The sequence below is a fragment of the Trachypithecus francoisi genome, unplaced genomic scaffold (genome assembly GCF_009764315.1).
Source record: "Trachypithecus francoisi isolate TF-2019V2 unplaced genomic scaffold, Tfra_2.0 Lachesis_group13, whole genome shotgun sequence".
NCBI classification, from domain to species: domain Eukaryota; kingdom Metazoa; phylum Chordata; class Mammalia; order Primates; family Cercopithecidae; genus Trachypithecus; species Trachypithecus francoisi.
In genome coordinates, this window is record NW_022681458.1 from 34896445 (window position 1) to 34920552 (window position 24108).

Sequence of the window (24108 nt, forward strand, 5' to 3'; positions counted from 1 at the left end):
CCAAGACCATGCCATAGCACTCCAGCCTGGCCGACAGAGTGAGACTCTGTCTCAAAAAAACAAAACAAAACAAAAGCAGCGCGAGCGACACAGAAGACCGGTGATTTCTGCATTTTCAACTGAGGTACTGGGGTCATCTCACTAGGGAGTGCCGGACAATCGGTGCTGGTCAGCTGCTGCAGCTGACCAGCGTGAGCTGAAGCAGGGCGAGGCATCGCCTCACCTGGAAGCGCAAGGGGGAAGGAAATCCGTTTTCCTAGCCAGGGGAACTGAGACACACAACACCTGGAAAATCGGGTAACTCCCACCCCAATACTGCGCTTTAAGGAAACAGGCACACCAGGAGATATATCCCCATACCTGGCGGGAGGGTCCCACGCCCACGGAGCCTCCCTCACTGCTAACACAGCAGTCTGCGGCGATCTATCCTCAAGGCAGCAGCGAGGCTGGGGGAGGGGCGCCCGCCATTGCTGAGGCTTAAGTAGGTAAACAAAGCCGCTGGGAAGCTCTAACTGGGTGGAGCTCACAGCAGCTCAAGGAAGCCTGCCTGTCTCTGTAGACTCTACCTCTGCGGACAGCGCACAGCGGCAGTCCAATAGGGAAAGCAGCGGGGGCCGGTGCAGACGCGAACGACTCTGTCTGACAGCTTTGGGGAGAGCCGTGGATCTCCTAACGCGGAGGTTGAGATCTGAGAACAGACAGACTGCCTGCTCAGGTGGGTCCTGACCCCTGAGTAGCCTAGCTGGGAGACATCCCCCACTAGGGGCAGTCTGACACCCCACCTCACAGGGTGGAGTCACCCCTGAGAGGAAACTTCCAAAGGAAGAATCAGACAGGTACACTCGCTGTTCAGCAATATTCTATCTTCGGCAACCTCTGCTGCTGATACCCAGGCAAACAGGGTCTGGAGTGGACCTCAAGCAATCTCCAACAGACCAACAGACAGTCCTTCTGACTGTCAGACGGAAAACTATCAAACAGGAAGGACACCTATACCAAAACCCCATCAGTACGTCACCATCATCAAAGACCAGAGACAGATAAAACCACAAAGATGGGGAAGAAGCAGGGCAGAAAAGCTGGAAATTCAAAAAATAAGAGCACATCTCCCCATGCAAAGGAGCGCAGCCATCGCCAGCAACGGATCAAAGCTGGTCAGAGATGACTTTGACGAGATGAGAGAAGAAGGCTTCAGTCCATCAAACCTCTCAGAGCTAAAGGAGGAATTACGTACCCAGCGCAAAGAAACTAAAAATCTTGAAAAAAGAGTGGAAGAATTGACAGCTAGACTAATTAATGCAGAGAAGATCATAAACGAAATGACAGAGATGAAAACCATGACACGAGAAATACGTGACAAATGCACAAGCTTCAGTAACCGACTCGATCAACTGGAAGAAAGAGTATCAGCGATTGAGGATCAAATGAATGAAATGAAGCGAGAAGAGAAACCAAAAGAAAAAAGAAGAAAAAGAATGAACAAAGCCTGCAAGAAGTATGGGATTATGTAAAAAGACCAAATCTACGTCTGATTGGGGTGCCTGAAAGTGAGGGGGAAAATGGAACCAAGTTGGAAAACACTCTTCAGGATATCATCCAGGAGAACTTCCCCAACCTAGTAGGGCAGGCCAACATTCAAATTCAGGAAATACAGAGAACGCCACAAAGATACTCCTCCAGAAGAGCAACTCCAAGACACATAATTGCCAGATTCACCAAAGTTGAAATGAAGGAAAAAATCTTAGGGCAGCCAGAGAGAAAGGTCGGGTTACCCACAAAGGGAAGCCCATCAGACTAACAGCAGATCTCTCGGCAGAAACTCTACAAGCCAGAAGAGAGTGGGGGCCAATATTCAACGTTCTTAAAGAAAAGAATTTTCAACCAGAATTTCATATCCAGCCAAACTAAGTTTCATCAGTGAAGGAGAAATAAAATCCTTTACAGATAAGCAAATGCTTAGAGATTTTGTCACCACCAGGCCTGCCTTACAAGAGACCCTGAAGGAAGCCCTAAACATGGAAAGGAACAACCGGTACCAGCCATTGCAAAAACATGCCAAAATGTAAAGACCATCGAGGCTAGGAAGAAACTGCATCAACTAACGAGCAAAATAACCAGTTAATATCATAATGACAGGATCAAGTTCACACATAACAATATTAACCTTAAGTGTAAATGGACTAAATGCTCCAATTAAAAGACACAGACTGGCAAACTGGATAAAGAGTCAAGACCCATCAGTCTGCTGTATTCAGGAGACCCATCTCACATGCAGAGACATACATAGGCTCAAAATAAAGGGATGGAGGAAGATCTACCAAGCAAATGGAGAACAAAAAAAAGCAGGGGTTGCAATCCTAGTCTCTGATAAAACAGACTTTAAACCATCAAAGATCAAAAGAGACAAAGAAGGCCATTACATAATGGTAAAGGGATCAATTCAACAGGAAGAGCTAACTCTCCTAAATATATATGCACCCAATACAGGAGCACCCAGATTCATAAAGCAAGTCCTTAGAGACCTACAAAGAGACTTAGACTCCCATACAATAATAATGGGAGACTTCAACACTCCACTGTCAACATTAGACAGATCAACGAGACAGAAAGTTAACAAGGATATCCAGGAATTGAACTCATCTCTGCACCAAGCGGACCTAATAGACATCTATAGAACTCTCCACCCCAAATCAACAGAATATACATTCTTCTCAGCACCACATCGCACTTATTCCAAAATTGACCACATAATGGAAGTAAAGCACTCCTCAGCAAATGTCAAAGAACAGAAATTATAACAAACTGTCTCTCAGACCACAGTGCAATCAAACTAGAACTCAGGACTAAGAAACTCAATCAAAACCGCTCAACTACATGGAAACTGAACAACCTGCTCCTGAATGACTACTGGGTACATAACGAAATGAAAGCAGAAATAGATGTTCTTTGAAACCAATGGAACAAAGATACAACATACCAGAATCTCTGGGACACATTTAAAGCAGTGTGTAGAGGGAAATTTATAGCACTAAATGCCCACAAGAGAAAGCAGGAAAGATCTAAAATTGACACTTAACATCACAATTAAAAGAACTAGAGAGGCAAGAGCAAACACATTCAAAAGCTAGCAGAAGGCAAGAAATAACTAAGATCAGAGCAGAACTGAAGGAGATAGAGACACAAAAAACCTCCAAAAAATCAATGAATCCAGGAGTTGGTTTTTTGAAAAGATCAACAAAATTGACAGACCGCTAGCTAGACTAATAAAGAAGAAAAGAGAGAGGAATCAAATAGACACAATAAAAAATGATAAAGGGGATATCACCCGACCCACAGAAATACAAACTACCATCAGAGAATACTATAAATGCCTCTACGCAATCAACTAGAAAATCTAGAAGAAATGGATAATTTCCTGGACACTTACACTCTTCCAAGACTAAACCAGAAGAAGAAGTTGAATCCCTGAATAGACCAATAGCAGGCTCTGAAATTGAGGCAACAATTAATAGCCTACCCACCAAAAAAAGTCCAGGACCAGATGGATTCACAGCTGAATTCTACCAGAGGTACAAGGAGGAGCTGGTACCATTCCTTCTGAAACTATTCCAATCAATAGAAAAAGAGGGAATCCTCCCTAACTCATTTTATGAGGCCAACATCATCCTGATACCAAAGCCTGGCAGAGACACAACAAAAAAAGAGAATTTTAGACCAATATCCCTGATGAACATCGATGCAAAAATTCTCAATAAAATACTGGCAAACCGGATTCAGCAGCACATCAAAAAGCTTATCCACCATGATCAAGTGGGCTTCATCCCTGGGATGCAAGGCTGGTTCAACATTCGCAAATCAATAAACGTAATCCAGCATATAAACAGAACCAAAGACAAGAACCACATGATTATCTCAATAGATGCAGAAAAGGCTTTTGACAAAATTCAACAGCCCTTTATGCTAAAAACGCTCAATAAATTCGGTATTGATGGAACGTACCTCAATAATAAGAGCTATTTATGACAAACCCACAGCTAATATCATACTGAATGGGCAAAAACTGGAAAAATTCCCTTTGAAAACTGGCACAAGACAGGGATGCCCTCTCTCACCACTCCTATTCAACATAGTGTTGGAAGTTCTGGCTAGGGCAATCAGGCAAGAGAAAGAAATCAAGGGTATCCAGTTAGGAAAAGGAAGTCAAATTGTCCCTGTTTGCAGATGACATGATTGTATATTTAGAAAACCCCATCGTCTCAGCCCAAAATCTCCTTAAGCTGATAAGCAACTTCAGCAAAGTCTCAGGATACAAAATTAATGTGCAAAAATCACAAGCATTCTTATACACCAGTAACAGACAAGCAGAGAGCCAAATCAGGAATGAACTTCCATTCACAATTGCTTCAAAGAGAATAAAATACCTAGGAATCCAGCTTACAAGGGATGTAAAGGACCTCTTCAAGGAGAACTACAAACCACTGCTCAGTGAAATCAAAGAGGACACAAACAAATGGAAGAACATACCATGCTCATGGATAGGAAGAATCAATATCGTGAAAATGGCCATACTGCCCAAGGTTATTTATAGATTCAATGCCATCCCCATCAAGCTACCAATGAGTTTCTTCACAGAATTGGAAAAAACTGCTTTAAAGTTCATATGGAACCAAAAAAGAGCCCGCATTGCCAAGACAATCCTAAGTCAAAAGGACAAAGCTGGAGGCGTCACGCTACCTGACTTCAAACTATACTACAAGGCTACAGTAACCAAAACAGCATGGTACTGGTACCACAACAGAGATATAGACCAATGGAACAGAACAGAGTCCTCAGAAATAATACCACACATCTACAGCCATCTGATCTTTGACAAACCTGAGAGAAACAAGAAATGGGGAAAGGATTCCCTATTTAATAAATGGTGCTGGGAAAATTGGCTAGCCATAAGTAGAAAGCTGAAACTGGATCCTTTCCTTACCCCTTATACGAAAATTAATTCAAGATGGATTAGAGACTTAAATGTTAGACCTAATACCATAAAAACCCTAGAAGAAAATCTAGGTAGTACCATTCAGGACATAGGCATGGGCAAGGACTTCATGTCTAAAACACCAAAAGCAACGGCAGCAAAAGCAAAAATTGACAAATGGGATCTCATTAAACTAAAGAGCTTTTGCACAGCAAAAGAAACTACCATCAGAGTGAACAGGCAACCTACAGAATGGGAGAAAATTTTTGCAACCTACTCATCTGACAAAGGGCTAATCCAGAATCTACAAAGAACTCAAACAAATATACAAGAAAAAAAAAACAACCCCATCAAAAAGTGGGCAAAGGATATGAACAGACATTTCTCAAAAGAAGACATTCATACAGCCAACAGACACATGAAAAAATGCTCATCATCACTCGGCATCAGAGAAATGCAAATCAAAACCACAATGAGATACCATCTCACACCAGTTAGAATGGCAATCATTAAGAAGTCAGGAAACAACAGGTGTTGGAGAGGATGTGGAGAAATAGGAACACTTTTACACTGTTGGTGGGATTGTAAACTAGTTCAACCATTATGGAAAACAGTATGGCAATTCCTCAAGGATCTAGAACTAGATGTACCATATGACCCAGCCATCCCACTACTGGGTATATACCCAAAGGATTATAAATTACTCTACTACAAAGACACATACACCGTATGTTTATTGCGGCACTATTGACAATAGCAAAGACTTGGAATCAACCCAAATGTCCATCTGTGACAGACTGGATTAAGAAAATGTGGCACATATACACCATGGAATACTATGCAGCCATCAAAAAGGATGAGTTTGCGTCCTTTGTAGGGACATGGATGCAGCTGGAAACCATCATTCTTAGCAAACTATCACAAGAAGAGAAAACCAAACACGCATGTTCTCACTCATAGGTGGGAACTGAACAATGAGATCACTTGGACTCGGGAAGGGGAACATCACACACTGGGGCCTATCATGGGGAGGGGGGAGGAGGGAGGGATTGCATTGGGGAGTTATACATGATATAAACGTTATGCACATGTACCCTAGAACTTAAAGTATAATAAATAAATAAATAAATAAATAAAAAAGACAATCATCACAGGGTCCTGAGGTGACATATATCCTCCTCAGCTTACAAAGAAAATGGTGCGATTAAGAGATTAAAGACAGACATAAGAAATTACAAAAGTATACATTTTGGAGAAGTAATAAAATGTCCATGAAATCTTCAAAAAAAAAAAAAACAAAAAACAAAACAACAAAGAAACCGTTTCACGTAAAAACATGTTTGCTGAAGCACTGCTCATGATAGTTATACATTGGAGCTGGGCGTGGTGACTCATGCCTGTAATCCCAGCACTTTGGGAAGCCAAGGCGGGCAGATCACCTGAGGTCAGGAGTTCAAGACCAGCCTGGCCAACATGGCAAAACCCAGTCTCTACTAAATATACAAAAAAATTAGCCAGGCGTGGTGATGTGTGCCTGTAATCCCAGCTACTTGGGAGGCTGAGGCAGGAAGAATTGCTTGAATCAGGGAGGCAGAGGTTGCAGTGAGCTGAGATCGTGACAGAGCAAGACTCCGTCACACACAAAAAAAAAAAACTGGAAATTTATACTGACCCCAGGATAGGCTAATTCTATCTTCCCATCAGCTAAGAAATCATCTTGTTTTCCTCTAATTTTTCCCCATTAAAATATTTTTGCCATTTCTAAGGTCTATGTTAGTGATCTGCAAGGTAAAGAAGTTTATCTCTTTCTACTAATTGGTGCACATCTCAGTTAATTCTGCACAGACGTGCTAATGATCTATTTTTACCTTATCTTGTACAGCTGGAGCTAAAAACTTACCACAGTATTTAATCTGATTTTCCACCAATGTTTTTCTTTAACATAGGGCATTAACTCTTAAATGTTATCAAAATAATTACTTTTATTAAAAACAACTAAAATAAATGGATACAAGAAAAGCTATCAAAATAAAAACAGATTATTTAAAAACCCAATTCTTTTTGATATCTCTTTTACTCAGAATTAGCAGAGTTCTATTAATGTGGAACTGACTCAGTTTTGACTTGATTGTCCTTACTCTGCTTTTGTCACCAGATTTTCTGTTGCTAACCTTCCAAAAACTATTTTGCAGGTGCGGTGGCTCACACCTGTAATCTCAGCACTTTGGGAGGCCAAGGCAGGTGGATCACCTGAGGTCGGGAGTTCCAGACCAGCCTGACTAACATGGGGAAACCTCGCCTCTAATAAAAATACAAAAAATTAGCCAGGCGTGGTGGCGCATGCCTGTAATCCCAGCTACTTGGGAGACTGAGGCAGGAGAATCGCTTGAACCTGGGAGGTGGAGGTTGCAGTGAGCTGAGATCATGCCATTGCACTCTACCCTGGGCAACAAGAGTGAAACTCCACCTCAGAAAAAACAAACAAACAAACAGATAAAAACTATTTCTTCCTCCTTTTCCCCCTGCTTAATCCTATAACATACTTATAAAACATCTTAATGATATACAATTATTTATTAGCCTTAGACTTTTATTTAGGAAAAAAATATAATGTAGTCTATATCTTCTATAGTGAAATTTCTTACTTAAGCTAAGAAAAATTTAAAATTGCAAATTTTTAATTTACTAAAAATTTAGTAACTGAAAGTTACTAAAATTTCACTTTATATTCCTTGATTCAAAGATTCACTTATAGTATTGATTGGGACACGAACACAAACACCCACTGTAACATATAACTATGTATAAATATTATTCCAATCAACTACTTTACCTGCTCTCTTGACAGTGATATGGGTGGTGCTGCAGTACATCCTGTAAGAAACGCTCCATCAAACTGCTGGTACATATTTGACGTCTACTCTGTCTGGTCAAACTCCTGTGCTGAGCACTGAACAAATGCTATAAAGAAAAAAGAAATGGAATATTTTTAAATGGATAGTACTTAGTAGTGAGAGTTCGACAAAATGGATTCATTTATATACTCCTGGTAAAATTATGAACTGACAGCTTTTCTATAAAGCAATTCTGAAATTTGCATCTAAAAACCATAAAACTACTTTCCCTTCGGTAAAATAATGAGATTTCCCTAAGTATAGCCTAAGGAAATAGTCTTAAAGGTAAATGATTCATGCAAAAAAGATATCATTATCATAGCATAACAAAAAACTGGAAACCTCCTAAGTTTCTAACAGTAAAAGACTTCAGTTATAATAGGTTCTAAGATGTAATACTATGCAGCTATCTAAAATAATACAAAGAATTTTTAATAACATGGGGAAACGTTACATATTAAGAAAAAATGAGTGTAGTAGTGTGGCCAAGCGGTCTAAGGCGCTGGATTTAGAAAAAAATGAGGAATGCAAAAACCACATGTATGGTTTCATGTCAAACTACAGTTTAAAAACATACAGACAAGTAAATGGAAGAAATTACAGTTGTCCCCTATTATCCTCAGGGGATTTGTTCCAAGACCCCCAGTGGATGCCTGAAACAGTGGATAGTACCAAATGTATATATGTTTTTCCTTACGTACCTATGATAAAGATTAATTTATAAACTAGACATAGTAAGGGATTAACGACAATAACTGATAATGAAATAAAACAATTATAACAATACACTGTAACAAAAGTAAAATAAGGGTTACTTGAACACAAGCACGGTGATATCCAACAGTTGATCTAATAACCAAGACAGTTACTGAGTGACTAATGGGCAGATGGTATATACAGCAGGAATATGCTGGACAAATGGATGATTCATATTCTGAGTGGGACAATGAGTGACAGCGAAGGATTTCATCAAGCTACTCAGAATGACGTGCAATATATTTGCCCATTTATTTCTGGAATTTTCCATATAATATTTTCGAGCCATGTTTGGCTGTAACTGAAACCAACCACAGATAAGGGGGGATTAGTGTATATGTATACCAAACCTTACTAGTACAGATGTCAGTGTGGTGCAGTTACGAGTAATTTTTCAATTTTTCTTATAAATTCTTATCTTTTTCAATGAGTAAATGTTTTTTAAAATGAAAATCTGTTAAGAGAGAGAACAGGGTTGGATTATTGTATTAAAAGAGGTCAAAGATTAACTGACAAAAAAGGCCCCTTTCTTTCAGAAATTAAAAATCCTAACTTAAACACAAAATTAAAATTAAATAAATAAACTAAATTTTTCAGACTTGTAATTCTCTCTACAGTTAGAAAGATTCTTTCTTTACTAATATTATTTAGTGGACTAGCAAGCAGAATGGGCTAAAGTCTACCTATGGAGCACCTATGATGTACCAAACACAGTGCTATTCCATTTACACAGTAATCTTCACTGACTTTTCACTAAGAATATTGTCCCCATTTAGCATGAAAAGACTAAGGCACAAAAAATTAAGAGTAAACTGGGCTGGGCACAGTGGCTCAGGCCTGTAATCCCAGCACTTTGGGAGGCTGCAGCGGGCAGATCACCTGAGGTCAGTTTAAGACCGGCCTGGCCAACAAGGCGAAACCCCGTCTCTAGAGAACACACACAAAAAAATTACCCAGGCATGGTGGTGCTGTGTGCCCAGTCCTAGCTACTGGGGAGGCTGAGGCAGGAGAATTGCTTGAACCCTGGAGGCGGAGGTTGCAGTGAGCTGAGACTGCATCACTGCACTCCAACCTGGGCGACAGAGTGAGATTCTGTCTCAAAAAAAAAAAAAACAGAAAAGAAAAGAAAAAAAAAAGAATTAGAGTAAACTGCCCAGTTTTACACTGAGCAAACAGCAAGACCAGGATTTTAATAACTCCAAAGCTTATCCTCTTTCTTTGTATCATGCTAGGAAATGGCATATTTCTAACATGTTATTTATAATTTAATAGTGCATTTTAATTTAACAATACTTAGAAAAGATATTTTAAAATATCCCAGTAAAGGTGTTAAAGAACTTAAATCAGGTTGCTAACTCCTGACCACTGTTACAACTCTTGGCATTATTTTCTTCCACGTTGACTTCAGAGGTCCATGCTAGTGCTCCTAGCCCCAGGAACAATCTACATTATGACACTTTCAAAATCCTGCTACAAAACTCTCCACTGTCCAGGACCCATTACCAGAGTTAGAATGCCTGGTGGTTAAAGGGGACAAATGCACAAGGAAACAAATATTCAGTTAAAATCCAACCTTACTGAATAAAGAATATGTGGTACATATACATCATGGAATACTACACAGCCACAAAAAATGAGATCATGTCATTTGCAGCAACATGGATGCAGCTGGAGGCCATCATCCTAAGCAAATTTACACAGGAACAGAAAACCAAATACCGCATGTTCTCACTTTTAAGTGGGAGCTAAACATTAGGTCCATGTGGACATAAAGATGGGAATAAAAGGCACTGGGAGATACTGGGTCAGGAGAGACAGGGCAGGGGGCAAGGGCTGAAAAACTACCTATCAGGTACTATGCTCACTACCTGAGTGATGGGATCCTTTGTACCCCAAACCTCAGCATCACACAATATACCCACGTAACAAGCCTGGACATGTGTCCCCCCCGACTCTAAAATAAAAGTTGAAATTACAAAAATAAATAATAAAATCCAACCTTGTCCTCTCTCTGCCAAGGCAAAAAGAAAAAAGAAATGTGAATAGAAAACTTCATTTACATCCTATAAGGTGTCAGTTCCTTTAGATTTTTTGAATTGATGTATAACATACATAAAGTACACAAATCATATGCATATAGCTCAATCAACTATCACAAAGTAGACACATCCTTACCATCTATCCATGAAAAGTTGACAAGCATCCAGAAATCCCTGTAATGTCCCATACCAATCTAATATCCCTTCCCTTTTCCTCAAAAGTAACTATTACCTAACTTTTAATACTATAGTTTTGAAATTTTCTGAAATGTATATAAATGGAGTCATATAATATGTATGCTTTTGCATTCAGCTTATTTTACTCAATATTATATGTGATATTCATCCATATTAGCTGAATCTGTTCATTTTCTTTTCTGCATAATATTTCACCGTATGAATATGCCATATTTCATTTATTCATTCTACTCTTGACGGACAATTCTGTTGTTTCCAGCTTTTGGCTATTACTAATAATGCTGTGAAGAACCTTCTTGTATGTGTCTTTTGGTGCCAATGTGCATGTATTTTTGTTGAGTACATTATTAGGAGTGAAACTTCTGGGTCATAAAAATTTGCGCACATTCAGCTTTAGTACTCACTATTGACCAGTCTTCCAAAGTGGCTGTACCAACGTATATTCCTACCAGCAGTATTCCTAGCTCCTTATCAACACTTGGTATTGTCAGTCTCTTTCATTTTAGCAATTATAAGGATGTTTATTGTTATATCACTGTGGCCTTAATCTGTAATTTTTGTGATAGCTTTTCATATTTACTGGCCATCTGGATATCCTCTTTTATGGTGGATCTGTTAAGTCTCTCTGTTTTTCAAATGGATGTTCTGTCTCTTTCTTATGGACGTGTAGAAATTCCTTATTCTGGACACCAGTTCTTTGCTCAATTATATGTGTTTCAAGTACCATCTTCCTCTCTGGAGCTTCTTTTCACTTTCTTAATCATCTTCCATTGTTTCTTAACTTTACTGCAGTCCAGAGTTTTTATCTTTTTTTGTCAGTGGTTTTTGTGGCCAGAAATCTCTCTTTACCATCAAAATCCTAGAGATTTTCTCCTGTTTCTAGAAGCTTGACTATTTTGGCTACAACATTTACGTCTATAGTCTACTTCTGATTTTTATATGCAGGGTGATTCGGCAATAAAGTTTCACTTTCCTCTCCATATGAATATTCAATTGACCTAGTATCATTTATTGAAGAAAGTTCTGTACTCACTGCTGTGCAGCACCACCTTTGTTACAAATCAGACGTCCATATATGTGTCTGTTTCTGGAATTCCTGGTTTGTTTCCATGGTCTAACTCTGCAGCAAGACTATATTATTTTAAAGACTAAAGTTTCATAAGTTTTAGTATCTGATAGAGGACATCTATTCACTTTGTTCTTAAGATTATCCTAGTTCTTCTGGAGCCTTTTACTTTCCCACATTTATTTTTGGAATTGGCTTTTCATTAAAAAAAATAATTCTCTGAGATTTTGATTGAAATTACGTTGGATAAATATAACAATCTAGGCACAATGGACAATGTTTACAATATTGATTCTTCAATCCATGAACATGAAAATTTCTTTCAATGTTTATAGTTTCTAGTTTAAAGATCTTACATTTTCTCATGTTTATTCCCTAGATTTTGATGTTCTTTGATGCTATTGTAATTTTTTAATCTCATTTTCTACATGGTATCTGTATATAAAAATAGTTTCTTTTTACATTGGTCTAACAACCTTTTTTTAACTCACTTATTGATTCTGATGGTTTACCTAGATATCTTTTGAGTTTTTATGTCCACATGTTGTGTATAAATAATAGTTTTATTTCTTCTTATCCAATCTTTATCATTTTTATTTTTCTTTCCTTATTTCCTTGACTAGGACCTCTGACAAAATATTGAATACAGTTGTAATTCAAGCATCAAATCTATTTTCACTTAATATATTATTGATAGAGTTGTATTTAACTTTTTCTTTTTCAATCTGTTATTCTTGCCTATACAATTATCCCTTTTCCTCTCCTTTCTTGTCTTCTTGTGGACTACATTTCATCATTTCAATTTTTCCCTTTCTGTTAACTCTGTAGTTAGTTATAGACTTTTCATAGTATATTTTGGTAAGAGATTACAATGAGCAACCCTGAACTGTCAATGTCTAAAATTACTTGTTACTTTTATTCTCTTTATAAACAATGTAAAGTCCTTAGAAATTAACATTATTTACTCCCCTCCCAATTTATATGCCATTGTTGTTCATCCCACAAGACAGAATTCACTTAGATTGCCTACATATTTACCTTTCCACTGTTCTTCATTACTTCCTGTATCTCTGAGCTTCCATCGGGAATCATTTTCCTTCTGCCTGAAGAACTCCTTTTTAGTTTTTCCTTTAGTGAGAGTCTGCTGGTGACAAATTCCCTTAATTTTTATTTCCTGAAAATAGTTTTATTTCACCTTCCTTATTAAAAGATATACGTATTGAGTAGAGAATTCTAGGTGCAGTTGTTTTCTTTCTTTTGGCTTCCATTGTTTCTGTAAAATACTTCACTAGATATGGGCCCCATATTACTTCCCTGCTTTTATAGTTCTCCAAAGCCTTGAAATACAAGGCTGCAAACACCCTTAACAAAATATTGTTAATAGCAAACCAAATCCAGCAACATATAAAAAGGATTATACACCATGACCAAGTGGGATTTAGCCCACAAATGCAAGATTAGTTTAACATCTGAAAACCAACCAATCTAACCGCTACAGGTTGAACTGCATCCCACCCAAAATTCACATGTTGAGGTTCTAACCCCTAATGTGACTGTATTTGGAAACAGGGCTTTTAGGAGGTAATTTAGGTTAGATGAAGTCATAACAGTAGCGACATCATTCAATAGGATTGGTGGCCTTATAAAATAGGAAGAGAAATCGCCCTCTCCCTCTGCTACAGAAGGACACAGTAAGAAGGGCTGTTAGGTATTGGTCCATGGCCTGCTAGGAACTGGGCCACACAGCAGGAGGTAAGCGGCAGGCAAGCAAGCGCTACCACCTGAGCTCCACCTCCTGTCAGATCAGTGGAGGCATTAGATTCTCATAGGAGTGTAAACTCTATCATGAACTGTGCATGCAAGGGATCTAGGTTGTGTGCTCCTTATGAGAATCTAATGCCTGATGATCTGAGGTGGAACAGTTAAATCCCAAAACCACCCCTCCACCCTGTCTGTGGAAAAATTGTCTTCCACAAAACTGGTCCCTGGTGCCAAAAAGGCTGGGGACTGCTGATTTAAGTTAACTAGTCTATGGTATTTTATTATGGCAGCCTGAGCTGACGAATACTGTAATATATTATATTAATGGACCAAAGAAAAAAAACACATACTTATCTAATAGTTGCAGAAAAGCGTTTGACAAAAGCCTATACCCTTTCATGATTAAACACTTAGCAAATTAGGAATAGAAGGCTAAAACCCACAACTAACATCAAACTTAATGACAAAAGACTGAAAGTTTTCTCCCAAGATTCAAAACAAAACAAGGATATCAATTCTCACTACTGTAATTTAACACTCATCATACTAGAAATTCTAGCAAGAGCAATTAGGCAAGAAAAAGAAATAATGGCATCCAGACTGGGGAAAAAACTAGTAAAACTATTTGGAGAAGACATAATCTAGTATATAGAAAATCCTAAGGAACCGACAAAAAAATTATTAGCACTAATAAACAAGGTCAGCAAGGTTGTATGATACAAGATCAATATTTAAAAATCTACTGAAGCTCTCCATACACTCCCAACAAATAATCCAAAATGAACTTAAGAAAACAATTCCATTTACAATAGCATTAAAATGAATAAAATGTTTAGGAATAAATTTAGCATAAGAAGTGTAAAACTTGGCTGGGCGCGGTGGCTCAAGCCTGTAATCCCAGCACTTTGGGAGGCCGAGATGGGCGGATCACGAGGTCAGGAGATCGACACCATCCTGGCTAACACGGTGAAACCCCGTCTCTACTAAAAATACAAAAACTAGCCGGGCGAGGTGGCGGGCGCCTATAGTCCCAGCTACTCGGGAGGCTGAGGCAGGAGAATGGCGGGAACCCGGGAGGCAGAGCTTGCAGTGAGCTGAGATCTGGCCACTGCACTCCAGTCTGGGCGACAGAGCGAGACTCCGCCTCAAAAAAAAAAAAAAAAAAAAAAAAAAGAAGTGTAAAACTTGTACACTGAAAATTACAAAACACTGTTAAAAGATTTTAAATCTCTATGTAAATGGAAATACATACCTCTATTCATGAACTGGAAGACTTAATATTAAGATGTATATTCCCCATGAATGTATCTACAGATTCAACACAATCCCTATCAGAATTCCAGCTGCTTTTCTGCAGAAACTAACAAGGTAATCTTTAAATTCATATGGAAATACAAGGAACCAAGAAGAGCCAAAACAATCTTGAAAAAGAGGAACAAAGTTGGAGGACTCAAATGTCATGATTCCAAATTTTACTACAAAGCTGCAGTAATCAAGACTATGTGGTGCTGGCATCAGAGCAGATATATAGATAAATAAAATGGAATTGAAAGTCTAGAGGTAAACCTTATATTTATGGTCAACTGATTTTCAACAAGGATGTCAAGCCAATTGAATCGGGAAAGGATAGTCTTCAACAAATGGTGCTGGTACTTCTACATCACATGTAAAAGAATAAACTCGGAAAAAGATGGCCAGCACAATGAATAAACCACTGTATCTTAACAAAAAAAACTGAAGAAGGGCAATGGAGTGCATCAGAGGAGAAAAAAAAACCAGGGTGAGCAAAGAACTCAGAATGGCAACACAGAAAGCAGAAGGGAATGCCAGGCCTCCAGCACCCCATTCCCAACCGGGATCAGCGGGGAACCAGGAAGAACTTCTCCCTATAGCAAGGAGGCAAGCAAGAGGATTCCAACAACCAACCCCCATTAATACCTTGGACACCTACAGACCTCACCCCTGCAGTCCTCACAAGGACGAAGACCAGCTGAGGGAGCTGTCTGGAGTCTACACCACTGTGTTCCCCTGAGAGAAGAAGCCAACACTGTGCCCCGGCCCCTGTAGCCCATGTGGCTACACCACCTTGCAAGTGGAACTACGGCTGAAACGCGTTTTGCTCCAGAGGCAAGTAGCCATGGCTCCCTTTCATCCCTGAGGCTAAGCCACTGCTGAATCATCCCAGCCCAGTGGCCTGACATCCCCAGGCCAAGATACAAACAGTGGTTAAATCCTTCCTCATAGAACCAAGAAGAAATGAAGCCACTTCACCCACCTCTGCTCTTACCCCATCAGGCTGGAGCTGAAGTGGTACCCTGCCTCCCAGGAAAATAGTACCTTTGCGGCTCAAAGCAGTTACGCATCCCCAGTGCCTAGGTTGAAGTAGCATCCTGAATTGCAGGAAACTGCCTTAGATATTTAGAGTAGTCACACACCCCAGTACCTAAGCTGAAGTGGCACCTTGCATCCCAGAGAAATGGCCGCCCGGAACAGTCACGCCACTGTCCCCGATCCCTGCCCAAACCTGAACTGAAGCAGCATATTGCCCCGTGGGGAAATGGTGTCCTGGCCAAGCTGAGCAGCTGTGTACCACAGGGCTGAGTACCTCATGTCCCAGGGAAAGAGAGCAGTGGCTAAGCTTAGACACCTCATCCTACTAGCCAAACAACTCTAGTACTCTGCTTTCCTAGACCAGACTAGATCCCTAGAGTCTGAGCTGCTGAGACGTGCCTTTACCTGGGGAATGGAGTCATTGTACTGTTCCCTGCCCTACACAGGGTCCAAACAACAGCTATGTGTCTGCTGCTGCTGAGTCCCACCATCCCAGTGTCTAGAGTCACTACTACACAATGCCTCATCCCCTGAGACCTAAGTTGCCACTGAGCTCTGCTGGCTCACGTTTCTGAACTGCAGCCACACCCTGCTTCCCAGGATCAAACCTCCAGAGCAACTATTTTTCCCTGGAGTCAGGTCAGTGCTGTGCCCTGCCCTTCAAGGGTAGAAATCTCAGCTACAACCTGACTCCCTGGGCCCCAATACTAGGGGGTGCCTAAAAGTTACAGGTCCTGGCTCTGTGGGCAACCTACATCCAACCCCACCAAAAAGCAAATCTGCACCCCAAGATCCAGGTGCAACAATAGGTTCATAAGCCTATGAGCCTAGGACCCGGGTCCCACAGCCACTCCAAACACCTGCAACTGGAACACAGTGCTACTAAAGCTGCTTACAGGCCGTGTCAGACCTAACACCAAGAGGGACCTACTCAGCTAAGTCTCCCCATTGTAATGAAAACAAGAACAGGTGGATGCCAGAAGCCCCTGACATCAAGGACATTCAGCCTATGCTGCTGCCACTGCCACAAACTTCTACAGTGTAGGCCACTGAGGTGCCCACAGTTGCTGATGGTGAACACAGCTGAAGAAACAGAATGAAGACTATATACCACTGCATCTATCTGGCAACAGAGTAACCACACTCTCCCAAGTAGCACATTAAAGCCCAACTACAGGTGAAAGTTATTCAATATGAAAGCCACTCCAGAAACTATGGAAGAAGTGACTATTCCACCAGATGCAGACACATCAATGCAGGGATATAAGAAACATAAAAAAGCAAAGAAATATAACACCACCAAAGGAACATAACTTTCTCATTTAAAAAAAAAAAAAACCCAATGAAAAGAAAATAAACTAATTTCTGAAAAAGAATTCAAAATAAAGATCTTAAGGAAACTCAATGAGACAAGAAAATATACATAGACAATTCAACAAAATCAGAAAAACCATTCACATATGAGCAAAAATTCAACACAGAAAAAAATCATAAAAAAGAACCAAACAGGAATCCTACAGCTAAAGAATTCAATGAACGAAATAAAAAATACAATAGAGAGATTCAACAGCAGATTTGATAAAATAGAAGAAAGAAATCTCTAAATTTTTAGATCAGTTATTTGAAATTACCCAGTCAGAGGGAAAAAAAAGAAATGATGCAAAAGAGGTGAAAAAAACCTACAAGACTTATGGGACACCACTGAGTGAACAAATATTTGTGTTAGGGGAATCAGACAGGGAAGACAAAAAGAAAGGCATAGAAAACCTATTTAATGAAATAATAGCAAAAAACTTCCCAAGTCTATGGACATCCAGATATGGGAAGCTCGAAGAATTTCCCAAATACATTCAATCCAAAAATGTCCTCGAGGCACATTATAAACTGTCAAAGATAATCTGAAAAACAGCAAAAGCATCAAGTCACATATAAGGGAATCATCATTAGACTAACAGCAGATTTATCTGCGAAACTTTAAAGGCCGGCAAAGAACGGGATGATATAGTGTGAAAAACTATTCCAACAGCCAAACAATACTATACCCAGCAAAGTTATCCTTCAGACATGAGAGAAAAATCAAGTCTTTCCCAGAGAAACAAAAACTGAAGGAATTCATCACCACTAGACCAGTCTTACAGGAAATGACCAAAGAAGTCCTACATCTGGCAAGTAAAAAAGTCAATAGTTACTATCACGAAAAATTCCAAAAGTAAAAAACTCACTGGTAGAACAGACGTGCAAAGGCGAAAGAGAAAAGACATCCAACTCCACCAAAGAGCAAATCTGTACCCCAAGATCCAGGTGCAACAATAGGTTCATAAGCCTATGAGCCTAGGACTCTGGTCCCACAGTCACTCCAAGCACCTACAACTGTTTTATAACTAACCTAAAAATATAACTATCATATGATCCAGCAATCCTACTGACTAGGTATTTATCCAAAGGAAAGGAAATCAGTATATCAAAGAGATATCTGCACCCCAACGTTTATTACTACAGCACTGTTCACAATAGCTAAGATATAGAATCAATCTAAGTGTCCATCAACAGATAAAAGAAAAAAGGGCCAGACACAGAGGTTCATGCCTGTAATCCCAACACTTTGGGAGGCTGAGGCAGGTGGATCACATGAGGTCAGGAGTTCGAGACCAGCCTGGCCAACATGGTGAAACCACATCTCTACTAAAAATACAAAAATCAGTCAGGTATGTTGGCATGCTCCTGTAATCCCAGCTACTCAGGAGGCTGAGGCAGGAGAATTGCTTGAACCCAAGAGGTAAAGGTTGCACTGAGCCAAGATCATGCCACTGCACTCCAGCCTGGGTGACAGAACAAGACTCCATCTCACAAAAAAAAAAAAGAAAAAAAGAAAAAAAAAGGAAATGTGGTATATATACACAGTGGAATACAATTCAGCCATAAAAGAAGAAAATCTTGTCATCAAAGTTGTGCTCATAAAAGTAGAGAACAGAATGGTGATTACTAGAAGCTGGGAAGAAGTCAGGGGAGAGAAATTGGGAGAGGATAATTAGTGAATACAAAATTACAGCTAGATAGGAGGAATACGTTCTAGTTGTTCTAGTGTCCTATATAGCACTGTAGGATGACTATAGTTAACAATAATTGATTGTAAATTTCCAAACAATTGAAGAGAGGATTTTAAATGTTTCCAACACAAAGAAATGATAAATGTTTGAGGCGATTAGTATGCTAATTACAAGTTTGATTATTACACATTATATACGTGTATCAAAATATCACACTGTACCCCATAAATATGTATAATTATTGTAAAAATAATAAAAGTAAACAAATCAATATAAATACATACATATATCAATCCACTATAGGTAGCATAGGGTGAGCTCTGATGAGCATGAATTTTAACACAATTTCTAGGAAATAGATTTAATTTTACAGACACAAGAAAAAAAAGCATAGCCCTATCTCACACCCTTATACAAAAATGAACTCAAAACGGATAAAAGACCTAAATGTAAGAGTAACTATAAAACTCTTAGAAGAAAACATAGGCATATATCTTCAATCCTGAGATTAGACAACCCTTCTGACACCAAAAAACATGAGCAAAACATAGCAAAATTTAAAATTTTTGTGCATCAAAACACAGCATCAAGAAAGTGAAAAGAAGGCCAGGTGTGTTGGCTCACGCCTGTAATCCCAAAACTTTCAGAGGCCAAAGCAGGACAATCACTTGGGCCCAGGAGTTTGAGACCAGCCTGGGAAACATAGTGAGACCCCATCTCTACCAAAAAAAAAAAACATTAGCTGGGTATGGTGGTGCACACCAGTAGTCTCAGCTACTTGTGAGGCTGAGGCAGGAGAGCTGCTTGAGCCCAGGAGGCTGAAGCTACAGTGTGCCATGATCGCACTACTGCCCTCCAGCCTGGGCAACAATGCAAGACCCCATCTCAAAAAAAAAAAAAGAGTAAGTAACAAGACAACCCACAGAATGAAGAAAGTATTTGTAAATTATATGTCTGATAAAGGTCAAGTATCCAAAACATATAAAGACTTCTACAACTCATCAATAAAAAGACAACACAATTAAAAATAGGAAAAGGATCTGAATAGGCATTCCTCTAAACAAGATATACAAATGGCGAATGAAAAGACACTGTATGTCATTAGGGAAATGCAAATCAAAACCAAAATGAGATACCATCTCACATCCACTAAGATGGCTATAACAACAACAACAACAAAAAAAAAAAAACAGACAACCACAAGTGCTGACAAGAATGTGGAGAAACTGGAACCCTCATACATTGCTGGTAGTAAGGTACAGCCACTTTGACAAACAGTGAGGCACCCTCTCAAAAAAGTTCAACACAATTACCACATGACCGAACAATTCCACCCTACATGTAAACCTAAGAAAAGTGAAAGCATATGTCCACACAAAAACTTGTACACATATATACATAGCAGCACTATTCATAACAGTCAAAAAGCAAAAACAACCCAAATACCCATAAATTGCTCAATAAATAAACAAAATGTGATATATCCATGTAATGGAACATTGTCAGCCATAAAAAGGAAGGAGGTCGTGATGCACGTTACAACATGGATGAACCGTGAAAATATTACGCTACATTAAAGCAAGCAGACACAAAAGGCCACACAATGTTTGATTCCATTTACATGCAATATCCAGAATAAGCAAATCTATACAGACAGGAAACAGATACGTGGTTGCCAGGGGCTAGTGACAGAAGGGAGGAGTGAGTTACTGCTCAGTGGGTACAGGGCTTCCTTTTAGGGTGATGAAAATGTTCTGAAATTAGACAATGGTTGTACAACTTTGTGAACATAACAAAACATCACTGAATTATATACCTTAAAGGGTCAAGTATATGGTGTATGAGTTATATCACAATAACAAAATTTTTAAATCTCTATACCAACTATTTTTCCCTCAGCAGCCAGAGTGAGCCTTTTAAAACACAAAGTAGATGACCTAACTCCTATGCTCAAACTTTGAGATGCTCTCCCATCTCACTTGAAATAAAATTCAAAGTCCTTACGTTAGCCTACAATGTCTTAAAGAATCTACTTCTCTAATTTGGGTAATGGGTACGGTAGAAGCCCGATCCCTACCGGGTATGCAATATACCCATGTAACAAACAAGCCCATATACCTCCTGAATCTAAAATACACAATTTACTAGTCTGAATTCTTTGCCTATTAATTCTCACCCACCCCCCCATATCCACGCAGCCACCAGCCTCCTGGCTCTTCGTTAGTGTGCCAACCACTCTGTAACCTCGGGGTCTCTGTCTCTTCCCTCTACCTAGAAACTCTTTCCCCAGATAAATGTAAACCTGAGACCCAAACTCCAAATCTCAACTCAATGTCACTTCCTTAAAAAGGCCTTACCTGGCTACCCTACCCCTTCCCTATTTTGTTTTCCTCATAACATTTATCACAATCTCACATATTATGTACTAAATTTATATATTATTTATCTTCTGTCTTACTACACTAGAATACAAGCTTCATGAAAAAAGAGGCTTGGTTTTTGTTCATGTATCCCTAGAACCTTAAACAGTGTCTGCCAACTAACAGATTCCCAATATGATCTGTTCAATAAATAAATAAATGAATTTAATAAAATGTAAGAGAAAGTCACAACTAGGTCCTTTGAGATATTATCATATTAATAGAAACCTCTCACCTGTTCCAGGTTATTATACTGCACACGGCAATAACTGCAATATCCTTGTCTTTTCTGCATCTTGAATAAATAACTGAAGTCAGATGTCTACTGTCTTTGAATACTCAAGCTGAAAAACAAAAAGAAAAATGGCAAAAATCATGATAATTCCTTATCTTATGAGGAAAATGGCTATGATAATTAGTAGAAAACAGAAATTCACTTCTACTTCTAATAATTAGGAAAATATATAAGGCTGCCATGAGCCACTGAATAAATAAGTGAGCCTGGAGCAGAGACAAGAACTATGTATCTTATGAAAGAACAGTTAGTTGCTAATATTTGAAGACTAGATGACTAAATATTTAGTTTTTCTAATAACTTATTAGAGATATTAGATATTGATTTAGTAACAAAGAATACAATATTAAATTTGTGAAGACCAATTACTTCTATGATATTGTTATGGCATATTTACTACACTCTAATGGAGTTCATTAATTTCCCCATCATGTTTCCACATCAAACCCCAGATTATTTGACAGTGTCTCATTCTCTGTCATCATGAGTGTAAAGACACCACATGGCATTTTCTGCTCAGCTCACAAAGAGGTAGATTTTTAAATAATTTATCCAACACAGTTGCTAAAAATCAGAATAACTAATTTAGCCTCTGAAACACAAAACATTTTTCTTCTGAGAATTATGTAAGCCAGATAAATAGGAGGGATTTTTTTTTTCCTACTAGTGTTTAGATTTCTCTACAAATAAATAGTTTTCCAGTTTCCACTCACCTAAAAGTCTAATCCTTCAACATTACATACTGCATGGCTGCCAAACCAGGATGAATACCCAAAATTTTAGTAGAGCTGAGGTGAGCCTAGGATTCAGAATTTTTAAAATTCCCCCAGTAATTTTCATGCCCAGTCAATGTATTAACTGACACAAAGTACATATAATTTATGATTATTTTAAATAAAAAATTGAATGCAGTTTATTTGCTGCTTTGTTAAGCTGAAAATAGAACTGCAAATAATTTTGTATTTCAATTAATTTAAGCATTCTCATCTGTCGGAAAATATATAACAATCATTCTATAATGTGTTATGAGTATTTCTGCAATGGAAAAAATTTAATCATTAAAATCAATAATTGAAAAATGAAATCACAGCCTTAAAACCATAAGATGAGGTGAAAAAAACTTCATTAAATCAAAATGCTAGCATAATATTTACTTACCTATTACTTCTTATTATGAGAAATTGATTTTCTGACTTCTCACATTTATGGGGAAAATTAATCAATTAAATCAGCCTCTGACACAAAAAACATGTAAGACATTACTTACTTAAAATTTGGTCTTTTTTCCACTAATTTACTTCACTTATTAACCTACAGCAATAAAACAGAACAAACTTTTATTTTAAATTGTACTTACACATAAGGCAAATTTCAAGCTGAGAGAACCTAGAGCTTAAATGTAAGCTTTGAAAAATCCTAAAATAAACTTTTGGGGGATTGAAAATATAATTAAAACATTCATTAAATAAAGGACAAAAGTAAATCATTAATCTACTATCACATATACACAAAATGTAAATACTTAAATATTTTTAGTCTTTAACCCTATGGTCCTTAACTCTCATGGCATTATCACCTGCCACTTCCATCATCTCTAGTGCCATAATGGCAGTGAGTTACAATAAACCAGAAGCATGTGTTGGCATTTTAAAATATTAACATGCCAGGACCCCATCAGAAACTTACCAAATCAAAATCCCATGGGTTGAGGGAACCCAGGACATACATTATGAAGCATATTTAAAATGCTCAAAGTGGCTGGGCATGGTGGCTCATGCCTCCAATCCCAGCACTTTGGGAGGCCAAGGCAGGTGGATCACCTGAGGTCAGGAGTTTGAGAACAGCCTGGCCAACATAGCAAAACCCCATCACTACCAAAAATACAAAAATTAGCTGGGTGTGCTGGCAGATGCCCATAGTTCCAGCTACTCGGGAGGCTGAGGCAAGAGAATCGTCTGAACCCAGGAGGTGGAGGCTGCAGTGTGCCAAGGTCACGCCACTGCACTCCAGCCTGGGCGACAGAGTGAGGCTTTGTCTCAAAAAACTAAACTAAACTAAACTAAAATGCTCAAGGTGATTCTGCTATAAGTTGACTCAATAACATAAGTCATCATTTTTCATAAACTAATAAAACTTATTTATTAAAGGGATCACTTCTTTAGGGTCTGGATTTATATTACTTTGCATGCCTAAATAGGTCTTTTTATACAAACTGAATTCTACTAGAACCTGGTATTTTTAAAGTAACAAATTATTTACCTGGAGCAGAAAAAGTCAGGTATTTCATCAGCTGTATTAGTTCAGGCAAATATCTGTAAATTAAAATAAAATC

The 24108-nt window shown here is 38.7% G+C and overlaps 1 protein-coding gene across 9 annotated transcripts in view; it reads right to left on the reverse strand.

Moving 5' to 3' along the window:
* Window positions 1-24108, reverse strand: part of ZDBF2 (zinc finger DBF-type containing 2) — a 44622-nt gene that overhangs the window by 15786 nt on the left and 4728 nt on the right. For 4 of the 9 annotated variants that reach the window (XM_033230559.1, XM_033230558.1, XM_033230560.1 and 1 more), the window contains exons 2-5: window positions 24036-24088; window positions 23044-23087; window positions 21717-21825; window positions 7803-7930 (exon numbers count right to left, since the gene is read on the reverse strand). In XM_033230559.1, coding sequence (XP_033086450.1) covers window positions 7803-7930; window positions 21717-21776 — 188 coding nt within the window. In that variant the 5' untranslated portion in view covers window positions 21777-21825; window positions 23044-23087; window positions 24036-24088. Of the gene's footprint in view, window positions 1-7802; window positions 7931-12960; window positions 13518-21716; window positions 21826-22934; window positions 23012-23043; window positions 23088-24035; window positions 24089-24108 lie in introns of those variants that run through there. The other 5 variants (XM_033230562.1, XM_033230563.1, XM_033230561.1 and 2 more) reach the window with 3 other exon arrangements.